At 36.5% G+C, this 12308-nt stretch overlaps 1 protein-coding gene across 2 annotated transcripts in view; it reads left to right on the plus strand.

Annotated features, from left to right (window-relative positions):
- Positions 1-12308, plus strand: part of ppp3cca (protein phosphatase 3, catalytic subunit, gamma isozyme, a) — a 103921-nt gene that overhangs the window by 48409 nt on the left and 43204 nt on the right. For both annotated transcript variants that reach the window (XM_073840500.1, XM_073840499.1), the window contains exons 10-12: positions 269-346; positions 4487-4571; positions 5111-5208. In XM_073840500.1, the coding sequence (XP_073696601.1) occupies positions 269-346; positions 4487-4571; positions 5111-5208 (261 nt within the window). The remainder of the gene's footprint in view (positions 1-268; positions 347-4486; positions 4572-5110; positions 5209-12308) is intronic.

A 12308-nucleotide genomic window follows, 5' to 3' on the forward strand; every position in this document is an offset into this window, starting at 1 on the left:
GTGCTCCTAACAAGAAAAGTAAGCATACAGCCCTGCATGCAAAAAATGTACTTTTGTGATTGCGAATAAGTGCAGTGTCCCGCAAGTGAATATATGTTGTGTTGTACAGTATATTAAGACAGAGGCACACTGTAGCATGATACTACGATATTTTTTCAAAAGCAGATCGTGGAGACATTTTAATCGTCCACGGTCAAAAATAGTCATATCGCACATCCCTAATAGCAGCTTATATTGCAGCTCCAACATTGATGTTTTCTCTTTTCAGTGACTGAGATGTTGGTGAATGTCCTAAACATCTGCTCTGACGATGAACTCATGTCAGAAGGAGACGACTTGTGTGAAGGTAAGGGTGTTTTCGTACACTCATGTATTGTACTATTGAGATTAATTAAAGTTTGGTAAGCTGACAACTGCCTTATGTGCTGATTTCCTCTTGTTTTACGTTCAGTGACATAATTTAATGCAGAACAGGTTGAATGTGCTTGCTGAGTGTGTGTGTGTGAGATAGAGTGTCTGTCTGGTCATCATCAGCATAGACAGCAGGTCCTCAGAAGTGTCCAACTGTCATTCTGGCTGTCTAAGACGCTTTCCCTGGAGGTCTGATGTCTGCTTATGTCGTCCCATGATACTTCCTGCTTAGACAGTCTGTTGTCAAGAGTATAATTCACATGATAGTGCACTCTTATGCAAAAACAGTATTATTGTGAGATATTATTACAATTTAAAGTAACTATTTTCTATTTTATGTGATGTGTTTTAAAAAGTAGTGGATAGACTTATGTAGGATTATGGTTTCGCCTTGTGTAATTATTGAACCGGAAACAGCTCTGCTTAAATAATTAGAGCAAAGGCGTGACACTCTTCTGCAAATACTCTCAAGCCCACGCAAGGCTTACAAAATGCTCTCTGAAGCTCTCCAGGCTCACCTTATTTTCTCATTTGAGAAATTCCAAACAGTTTTGACCAATACAAGTTGTTATGCAAATCAAATACTGCAACATTTGGGTTACACAATGAAGCACTAATGCCTTCATTTAGTTTTCTGATGATTAATAATTAATAGTAATAGAATATAACATAAATATAATATAGAATATAACATTAACCGTAATAATTATTATTATATTAAAATTATTCAGTTGCTTAAATAATACATATTAATTGAATAATAATTTATAGTAGTGGTAATAACATAAAAAATAGAAAATTATTATATTAAAGTATTCAATTGCTTAAATAATCATAAATATTAAGCAAATGAAAAATAATTAATAATAGTGGTAATAATGTAAAAAAAAATAATAATAATTATACATTACAAATTATTTCCTTGCTTAAATAATATTAAATATTAAAATATTAAAGCATCTGAATTAGGGATGTTAACCGATGACCGTTTGACCGGTGGTTGACCGTATCAACGTTAACCGGTCAAAGTTGTCGGTAGTCGGTTAAAAAAAAAAGTGCCGGTGCGTCTTTTACGCATTCTGAAGGTGCCTGTTTTATCCATTGGTTTTATCATGTTTCAGTCTATTAGGCAACATTCCGCATAAGATGGGCTTAGATTTGGAAATACATTACATCTACATTTCAGTGGTAACCGATAAGGTGATTATGATCATCATCTTTCTTTATTATGGTTAGCATAGTCTCGCGTAGCCAGACCTTCAGACTGACGTTCCGTGGGCGTGACGTCTGAGGCTGAGACAATGGTTAGCACTACCTCAACTAAAGCGGCGTCTCTTCGGAGCTGTCATTTTCTTAAATGAGCCATGGCAATGTTTCAAATGAGCTTCTAACCAAAACAAACGTCTTTATTTTCAAAGCGATCACCTTGTACCCAAACCATTTGAAACTAAGGAGCCATTTGTCCTACGATTACATACAACAAGCTCTTCGGCGCCGCGTTTGGGGGACTCATGTTTCGCGCTGTAGTGGATTTAAAAAAAGTGACGTGAGTGGCAGTGTGTGTGTGTGTGTGTGTGTGTGTGTGTGTGTGTGTGTGTGTGTGTGTGTGTGTGTGTGTGTGTGTGTGTGTGTGTGTGTGTGTGTGTGTGTGTGTGTGTGCGGGAGGCAGAGCGGCAGAGAGATGCGACAGAGTTGCGAAATTGCAGGCGCGGCTCGAAATGGCTGTTATTTCAAATAGCGTACCATATTAAACTAATCGGTTAACCGGTTTCAACCGGCTAATGAGGCTCGGTGGTCGGTCAAGAAATGTTTAAGTTTTCGCCATCCCTAATCTGAATAATAATTAATAATAGTGGTAATACCATAAATCATTAATAATTATTATTATAAAATATATATATAATTGTTTAAATAATAAATATTTAGCAATTGAATAATAATGAATAGTAGTGGTAATAACATAAAAAATAGAAAATTATTATATTAAAGTATTCAATTGCTTTAATAATCATAAATATTAAGCAAATGAAAAATAATTAATAATAGTGGTAATAATGTAAAAAATTAAATAATAATAATTATTACATTACAAATTATTTCCTTGTTTTAATAATATTAAATATTAAAATATTAAAGCATCTGAATAATAATTAATAAGAGTGGTAATAACATTAAAAAAGCATTAATAATAATTATTATTTTAAAATATATATAATTGTTTAAATAATAAATATTTAGCAATTTAATAATAATGAATAGTAGTGGTAATAACATTAAAAATACAAAATCGTGATATTATTATTATTTTAAAATGTATATAGTTGTTTAAATCATAAATTTTAAGCAAATTAATAATAATTAATAATAGTGGTAATATTATAAAATAATTATTATAATTATTACATTACAAATTATTTCCTTGCTTAAATAATAATTAAGTAAAAAAAAAATAATTAATAATAGTGGTAATAATGTAAAAAATAATAGCAGTAATAATAATTATAATTTAAAAATGTATTCAGTTATTTAAATAATAATTATTAAACAATTGAATAATAATTAATAATAGTGGTAATAATGTAAAAATGATAGCAATAATAATAATTATTATATAAAAAAATATTCCATTGCTTAAATAATAATAAATATTAAGCGACTGAATAATGATTAATAATAGTGGTAATAATGTAAAACAAAATATTAATAATTATTATTTAAAATTATTCTTGTTTTTTTTGTTATAGAAACTGTTTTATGTTTATTTATTCCATCCACATCCCCTTTTCTTTTGCAAATAGCTTATGTAAAAGTTATTTAATTTCTTAAATAATAATAAATATTTAGCAATTGAATAATAGGTAATAACAGTGGTAATAATGTAAAAAAATATATAGTAATAATAATTATTATATAAAACAGTTATTCAGTTGCTTAAATAATAATAAATATTAAGCAATTGAATAATAATTAATAATAGTGGTAATAATGTGGAAAAAATAGTAATAATAATTATTATATAAAAATGTACTAATATATAAATAAATGTTACTTAATAAATATTAAGCAACTGAATAATAATAATAGTGGTAATAACAAAACAAATTGTAGTTGTAATAATTATTATTTAAAAAAAATGTCTTAAGTAATAAATATTTAGCAATTGAATAATTAATTAATAATAGTGGTAATGTAAAGAAAATTGTAATAATAATAATTATTATATTAAACATTATTCAGTTTCTTAATAATAAATATTAGGCAATTAAGTAGTAATAATTAGTAGTAATAACTTGAACAAAAATAATAGTAGTAATAATAATAAATATGACAAATTATTCCATTGCTTGCATAATAATAAATATTACGAAATTGAATAATAATTAATAATAGTGATAATAACATTTATAAAAAAAGTAGTTATTATTATTTTAAAATGTATTCAGTTGCTTAAATAATAATAAATATTAAGCAATTGAATAATAATTAATAATAGTGGTAATAATGTAAAAATAATATTTTATTTTAGTATTTATATTATTATTACATTTATGAATTTAGCATAAACTTTTATCCAAACAACTTACTTATTATTAATTGTTATTGTCCTCATTATTAGTAGTAATATAGATCTGTTGCAATGTCTTTATTTTTGCATTGCATTTTCCAACATGCTGATTAAAAACTAAGGTATTTTGGTAGAAAATTGAGACATTGCAACAGCAATATATTATTTGTAAAATTCTAAAAAATAATACTTTAGATAGATAGATATATTTTTTATATATATATATTATTTTACTTTAGTTAATGTTATTGATTTTATTAGCTGAAGTTATTAGCTGAATGTATTATTTGTATTATTATTTTAGATCTATTAAAAATAAAGTTGATAAGGAGTAACTGTTTCAAATGCAGTTCAAAATTCACTTGTCATAATTATCAAAATACACACAATTATTGCTCAGGATGTAAGTCTGATTCTAAGCATCTCCACATTTTTGGTTCCCCCTCCTTAGCTGGGGTCAGAGGTCATATGGAGTGACAATGTTTTGTTGTTGGTTTTCTGCTGCCGCAGGTGGAACTCCAGCTGTCCGTAAGGAGGTGATCAGAAATAAGATCCGTGCCATTGGGAAGATGGCCAGAGTCTTTTCTGTTCTCAGGTCAGTCTACACGCAAGTGTATATACAGTTTATATATGTGTGTGTGTGTGTGTGTGTGTGTATATATATTCACTGCTGCTCCGGGGAATAATTACAGGTATCAAAAAAAACCCTGTTTGTATAAAGAGCAGGCAAAACTTCCTTGTACAATGAAGTTTTGTTTTAATGCCACACACACACACACACACACACACACACACACACACACACACACACACACACACACACACACACACACACTTTCCTCTATTAGGATTAATGAGCTGACGTCAGTGAGTCATCATGCGGAATAGCGGTCTAATTATATTAGACATTATTCCAGATGAACAATGCCATAGATAATGGAGGAGCAGAGGACATCTTGAAGTCTTTTGTCTTTGGTTTTCTGAGCAATATTCAGATTAGGTTGGCGCTACAGCAAAGTTTCAAATTACCATATATTTCCTCTTTCTCCCCCCACTTCACCTTAATTGATTATGTGCCGTTTAGTTCTTTGAACACAACTCTAATAGTCTGTGTATGTGTATGTTGTGCCTCAGGGAAGAGAGCGAGAGTGTACTGACCCTCAAAGGGCTCACCCCAACCGGAACGCTACCTCTAGGAGTGTTGTCTGGAGGCAAGCAGACCTTGCAGAGTGGTAAGTCAGCATGTTTGTGGTTTTGTAATAGTAGGTTTGTGAAGTGGGTGCAGGCCTCTCTCATCCAACCCGGAAGTCGTACTGGATCATCCTCACCATGGTGTATCCCTGCTCTCCTTTTACAAAGGCAGAAAGTACCAGCCTGCGGCAGCTGGAATGAGCTTTGGCATGTGAGACACTAATGATGATGATCTGTCTCTCCCCCTCATGCTGAACTGCATCAGAGCTCATAGCGGCAGATACTTATGAGGGCTGTGCTCTCCATCTCCATTGTGTGAGCTTTTCTGGGCTGTGTCCGACTGCTTAATTCACATCTTAGCAACTTTCCAGTTCTCGATGCAAAATCACTGCCCACACCCCCAGCTGCTCAGATCCTGATTGCTTATCTTTTAAACGGGTAAATCTCATGAAACCATCCAGGTCAAAAATCTTTTATTGTTTTATATAGTGAATTTGAAACTATTTTTAGGACCATTAAATTAGATTTTGTTTTTTGAATTCAGACATTATTTTCACCCGAAAATTTTAATTCTGCATTATTGTTTCTGTTTCTTTCATGGAAGTATAAAGCTTTTAAACTTCAAAAAGAATTCAAAAGGATCAGTATAAAACTTTTCTTTATATTTTTTGAAAGTCTCAAAAACAGAAATATAGTGAAATATTACAATACATTTTTTTATGTAATTTATTCATGGCAATAAATACATGAATAGATAGAGACATGGATGAATAGGTAGATAGATGGATAGATAGATAATGGTTGGATGGACAGATAGATGATGGATGGATGGACAGACAGACGGATAAATAGATGGACAGACGGACAAATAGATGGACAGATGGATAGACAGATGGACAGATAGATGGATAAATGGATGGATAGATAGATGGACAGAGATGGATAGTTAGATGGACAGACAGATGGACAGATAGATGATAAATGGATGGACAGACAGACAGATGGATAGATAGATGGGCAGACAGACGGATAGTTAGATAGATGGACAGACGGACAGATAGATGGACAGATAGATAGGCCTATGGATGGATGGATATATGGATAGGTAGGTAGATAGGTAGGTGGATGGATGGATGGATGGATGGATGGATGGGTAGATGGATGGACGGATTGATAAATAGACAGAGAGACAGACAGATAGATGGACAGACCGATAGATGGACAGACAGACAGATAGGTGGATGGATGGATGGATGGATAGCCGGATGGATAGCTGGATAGACAGATGGATAGGTAGATGAACAGATGGATGGATAGGCAGATAGACGGACGGTTGGATAGATAGATATACAGACAGATAGATAGGTAGACAGACAGATGGATGGATAGATGGGCGAATAGACACACATATGGATGGATAGATAGATAGATGGATGGATGGATGGATGGATGATGGATGGAAGGATGGGTGGATAGAGGGATAGATAGGTAGATAGATAGGTAGATAGGTAGATGGGTAGATAGGTAGATGGGTGGGTAGGTAGGTAGATGGTAGGTAGATAGGTAGATGGACAGAGATAGGTAGGTGGATGGATGGACAGACAGATAGATGGGTAGATGGACAGACAGATAGGTAGGTGGATGGACAGACAGATAGGTAGGTAGATGGACAGACAGATAGGTAGGTAGTTGGACAGACAGATAGGTAGGTAGATGGACAGACAGATAGATAGGTAGATGGACAGACAGACAGGTAGGTAGATGGACAGGAAGATAGGTAGGTAAATGGACAGACAGATAGGTAGGTAGATGGACAGACAGATAGGTAGGTAGATGGACAGACAGATAGATGGGTAGATGGACAGACAGATAGATGGGTAGATGGACAGACAGATAGGTAGATGGACAGACAGACAGATAGGTAGATAGACAGACAGACAGATAGATAGGTAGATGGACAGACAGATAGGTAGATGGACAGACAGACAGATAGGTAGATGGACAGACAGACAGATAGGTAGGTAGATGGACAGATAGATAGATAGATAGGTAGATGGGTAGGTAGGTAGATAGATTGATAGGTAGATAGGTAGATGGACAGAGATAGGTAGGTGGATGGATGGACAGACAGATAGATAGGTAGATGGACAGACAGATAGGTGGATGGACAGACAGATAGGTAGGTGGATGGACAGACAGATAGGTAGGTAGATGGACAGACAGATAGGTAGGTAGATGGACAGACAGATAGGTAGGTAGATGGACAGGAAGATAGGTAGGTAGATGGACAGAAAGATAGGTAGGTAGATGGACAGACAGACAGATAGATAGGTAGATGGACAGACAGATAGATAGGTAGATGGACAGACAGATAGATAGGTAGATGGACAGACAGATAGATAGGTAGATGGACAGACAGATAGGTAGATGGACAGACAGACAGATAGGTAGATAGACAGATAGATAGGTAGATGGACGGACAGACAGACAGACAGACAGACAGACAGATAGGTAGATGGACAGACAGATAGGTAGGTAGATGGACAGACAGATAGGTAGGTAGATGGACAGACAGATAGGTAGGTAGATGGACAGACAGATAGATAGATAGGTAGATTGATAGGTAGATAGGTAGATAGATTGATAGGTAGATAGGTAGATGGACAGAGATAGGTAGGTGGATGGATGGACAGACAGATAGATAGGTAGATGGACAGACTGATAAATAGACAGAGAGACAGACAGATAGATGGACAGACCGATAGATGGACAGACAGACAGATAGGTGGATGGATGGATGGATAGCCGGATGGATAGCTGGATAGACAGATGGATAGGTAGATGAACAGACGGATGGATAGGCAGATAGACGGACGGATGGATAGATAGATATACAGACAGATAGATAGGTAGACAGACAGATGGATGGATAGATGGGCGAATAGACACACATATGGATGGATAGCTAGATAGATGGATGGATGGATGGATGGATGATGGATGGAAGGATGGGTGGATAGAGGGATAGATAGGTAGATAGGTAGATAGATAGGTAGATGGGTAGATAGGTAGATGGGTGGGTAGGTAGGTAGATGGTAGGTAGATAGGTAGATGGACAGAGATAGGTAGGTGGATGGATGGACAGACAGATAGATGGGTAGATGGACAGACAGATAGGTAGGTGGATGGACAGACAGATAGGTAGGTAGATGGACAGACAGATAGGTAGGTAGTTGGACAGACAGATAGGTAGGTAGATGGACAGACAGATAGATAGGTAGATGGACAGACAGACAGGTAGGTAGATGGACAGGAAGATAGGTAGGTAAATGGACAGACAGATAGGTAGGTAGATGGACAGACAGATAGGTAGGTAGATGGACAGACAGATAGATGGGTAGATGGACAGACAGATAGATGGGTAGATGGACAGACAGATAGATGGGTAGATGGACAGACAGATAGGTAGATGGACAGACAGACAGATAGGTAGATAGACAGACAGATAGATAGGTAGATGGACAGACAGATAGGTAGATGGATAGACAGACAGATAGGTAGATGGACAGACAGATAGGTAGGTAGATGGACAGGAAGATAGGTAGGTAGATGGACAGAAAGATAGGTAGGTAGATGGACAGACAGATAGATAGGTAGATGGACAGACAGATAGATAGGTAGATGGACAGACAGACAGATAGGTAGATGGACAGACAGATAGGTAGATGGACAGACAGACAGATAGGTAGATAGACAGATAGATAGGTAGATGGACGGACAGACAGACAGACAGACAGACAGACAGATAGGTAGATGGACAGACAGACAGATAGGTAGATGGACAGACAGATAGGTAGGTAGATGGACAGACAGATAGGTAGGTAGATGGACAGACAGATAGGTAGGTAGATGGACAGACAGATAGGTAGGTAGATGGACAGACAGATAGATAGATAGGTAGATGGGTAGGTAGGTAGATGGGTAGGTAGGTAGGTAGATAGATTGATAGGTAGATAGGTAGATAGATTGATAGGTAGATAGGTAGATGGACAGAGATAGGTAGGTGGATGGATGGACAGACAGATAGATAGGTAGATGGACAGACAGATAGATAGGTGGATGGACAGACAGATAGGTAGGTGGATGGACAGACAGATAGGTAGGTGGATGGACAGACAGATAGGTAGGTAGATGGACAGACAGATAGGTAGGTAGATGGACAGACAGATAGGTAGGTAGATGGACAGACAGATAGGTAGGTAGATGGACAGGAAGATAGGTAGGTAGATGGACAGACAGATAGGTAGGTAGATGGACAGACAGATAGGTAGGTAGATGGACAGACAGATAGGTAGGTAGATGGACAGGAAGATAGGTAGGTAGATGGACAGACAGATAGGTAGGTAGATGGACAGACAGATAGGTAGGTAGATGGACAGGAAGATAGGTAGGTAGATGGACAGACAGATAGGTAGGTAGATGGACAGACAGATAGGTAGGTAGATGGACAGACAGATAGATAGGTAGATGGACAGACAGATAGATAGGTAGATGGACAGACAGATAGGTAGATGGACAGACAGACAGATAGGTAGATAGACAGACAGATAGATAGGTAGATGGACAGACAGATAGGTAGATGGACAGACAGACAGACAGACAGACAGACAGACAGATAGGTAGATGGACAGACAGACAGATAGGTAGATGGACAGACAGATAGGTAGGTAGATGGACAGACAGATAGGTAGGTAGATGGACAGACAGATAGGTAGGTAGATGGACAGACAGATAGGTAGGTAGATGGACAGACAGATAGGTAGGTAGATGGACAGACAGATAGGTAGGTAGATGGACAGACAGATAGGTAGGTAGATGGACAGACAGATAGGTAGGTAGATGGACAGACAGATAGGTAGGTAGATGGACAGACAGATAGATAGGTAGATGGACAGACAGATAGATAGGTAGATGGACAGACAGACAGATAGGTAGATAGACAGACAGATAGGTAGATGGACAGACAGATAGGTAGATGGACAGACAGACAGACAGACAGACAGACAGACAGACAGACAGATAGGTAGATGGACAGACAGACAGATAGGTAGATGGACAGACAGATAGGTAGGTAGATGGACAGACAGATAGGTAGGTAGATGGACAGACAGATAGGTAGGTAGATGGACAGACAGATAGGTAGGTAGATGGACAGACAGATAGATAGGTAGATAGATAGATAGATAGATAGATAGATAGATAGATAGATAGACAGACAGACAGACAGATAGATAGGTAGATGGACTGATAGATAGGTAGATGGACAGACATATAGATAGGTAGATGGACAGGCAGATAGATAGGTAGATGGACAGACAGACAGGTAGGTAGATGGACAGACAGACAGATAGATAGATAGACAGACAGATAGATAGGTAGATGGACAGACAGACAGGTAGATAGATAGACAGACAGATAGATAGATAGATGGACAGACAGACAGACAGACAGACAGACAGATAGGTGGACGGACAGACAGACAGATAGAAAGATAGATAGACAGACAGATAGATAGGTAGATGGACAGACAGGTAGATAGATAGATAGATAGATAGATAGATAGATAGATAGATAGATAGATAGATAGATAGATAGATAGATAGATAGATAGATAGATAGGTAGACGGACAGATAGATAGGTAGACGGACAGACAGATAGGTAGACGGACAGACAGATAGGTAGACGGACAGACAGATAGGTAGATAGATAGACGGACAGACAGATAGATAGATAGATGGACAGACAGACAGATAGGTGGATGGACAGACAGACAGATAGACAGACAGATAGATAGGTAGATGGACAGACAGATAGGTAGATAGATAGATAGATAGACAGATAGACAGATAGATAGATAGATAGATAGATAGATAGATAGATAGATAGATAGATAGATAGATAGATAGATAGATAGATAGATAGATAGATAGATAGATAGATAGATAGATAGATAGATAGACAGACAGACGGATAGATAGATAGGTGGATAGATAGATAGATAGATAGACAGACGGATAGATAGATAGGTGGATGGACAGACCGACAGATAGGTAGATGGACAGACAGATAGATAGATAGGTGGATGGACAGACAGACAGATAGATAGGTAGGTAGATGGACAGATGGATAGGTAGATGGACAGACGGATAGGTAGATGGACAGATGGATAGGTAGATGGACAGATGGATAGGTAGATGGACAGACAGACAGACAGATAGGTAGATGGACAGACAGATGGACAGACAGACAGACAGATAGGTAGATGGACAGACAGATAGGTAGATGGACAGACAGACAGATAGATAGGTAGATGGACAGACAGACAGACAGACAGATAGGTAGATGGACAGACAGATGGACAGACAGACAGACAGATAGGTAGATGGACAGACAGATAGGTAGATAGACAGACAGATAGGTAGGTAGATGGACAGATGGATAGGCAGGCAGACAGACAGATGATAGATAGACAAACAGATGATAGATAGACAAACAGATGATGGATAGATAGATTATTGTCAGGAAAAAAGTAATGTCTCAATACAAGAAATCTTAATGATCTTAAAAATAGACTTAATTATGTTGGCTTGGAGAAGCCAACATATTGTTATGCTATTTAAACTTATTATTATGTTGGCTTGGAGAGCCAACATACTGTTATGCTATTTAAACTTATTATTATTATTATGTTGGCTTGGAGAGCCAACATACTGTTATGCTATTTAAACTTATTATGTTGGCTTGGAGAGCCAACATACTGTTATGCTATTTAAACTTATTATTATGTTGGCTTGGAGAAGCCAACATATTGTTATGCTATTTAAACTTATTATTATTATGTTGGCTTGGAGAGCCAACATACTGTTATGCTATTTAAACTTATTATTATTATTATGTTGGCTTGGAGAGCCAACATATTGTTATGCTATTTAAACTTATTATTATTATGTTGGCTTGGAGAGCCAACATATTGTTATGCTATTTAAACTTATTATTATGTTGGCTTGGAGAAGCCAACATATTGTTATGCTATTTAAACTTATTATTATTCAACCTTCTTCTGAGACTAATTTTCTATAC

Source organism: Garra rufa, chromosome 5, assembly GCF_049309525.1.
Source record: "Garra rufa chromosome 5, GarRuf1.0, whole genome shotgun sequence".
NCBI lineage: Eukaryota > Metazoa > Chordata > Actinopteri > Cypriniformes > Cyprinidae > Garra > Garra rufa.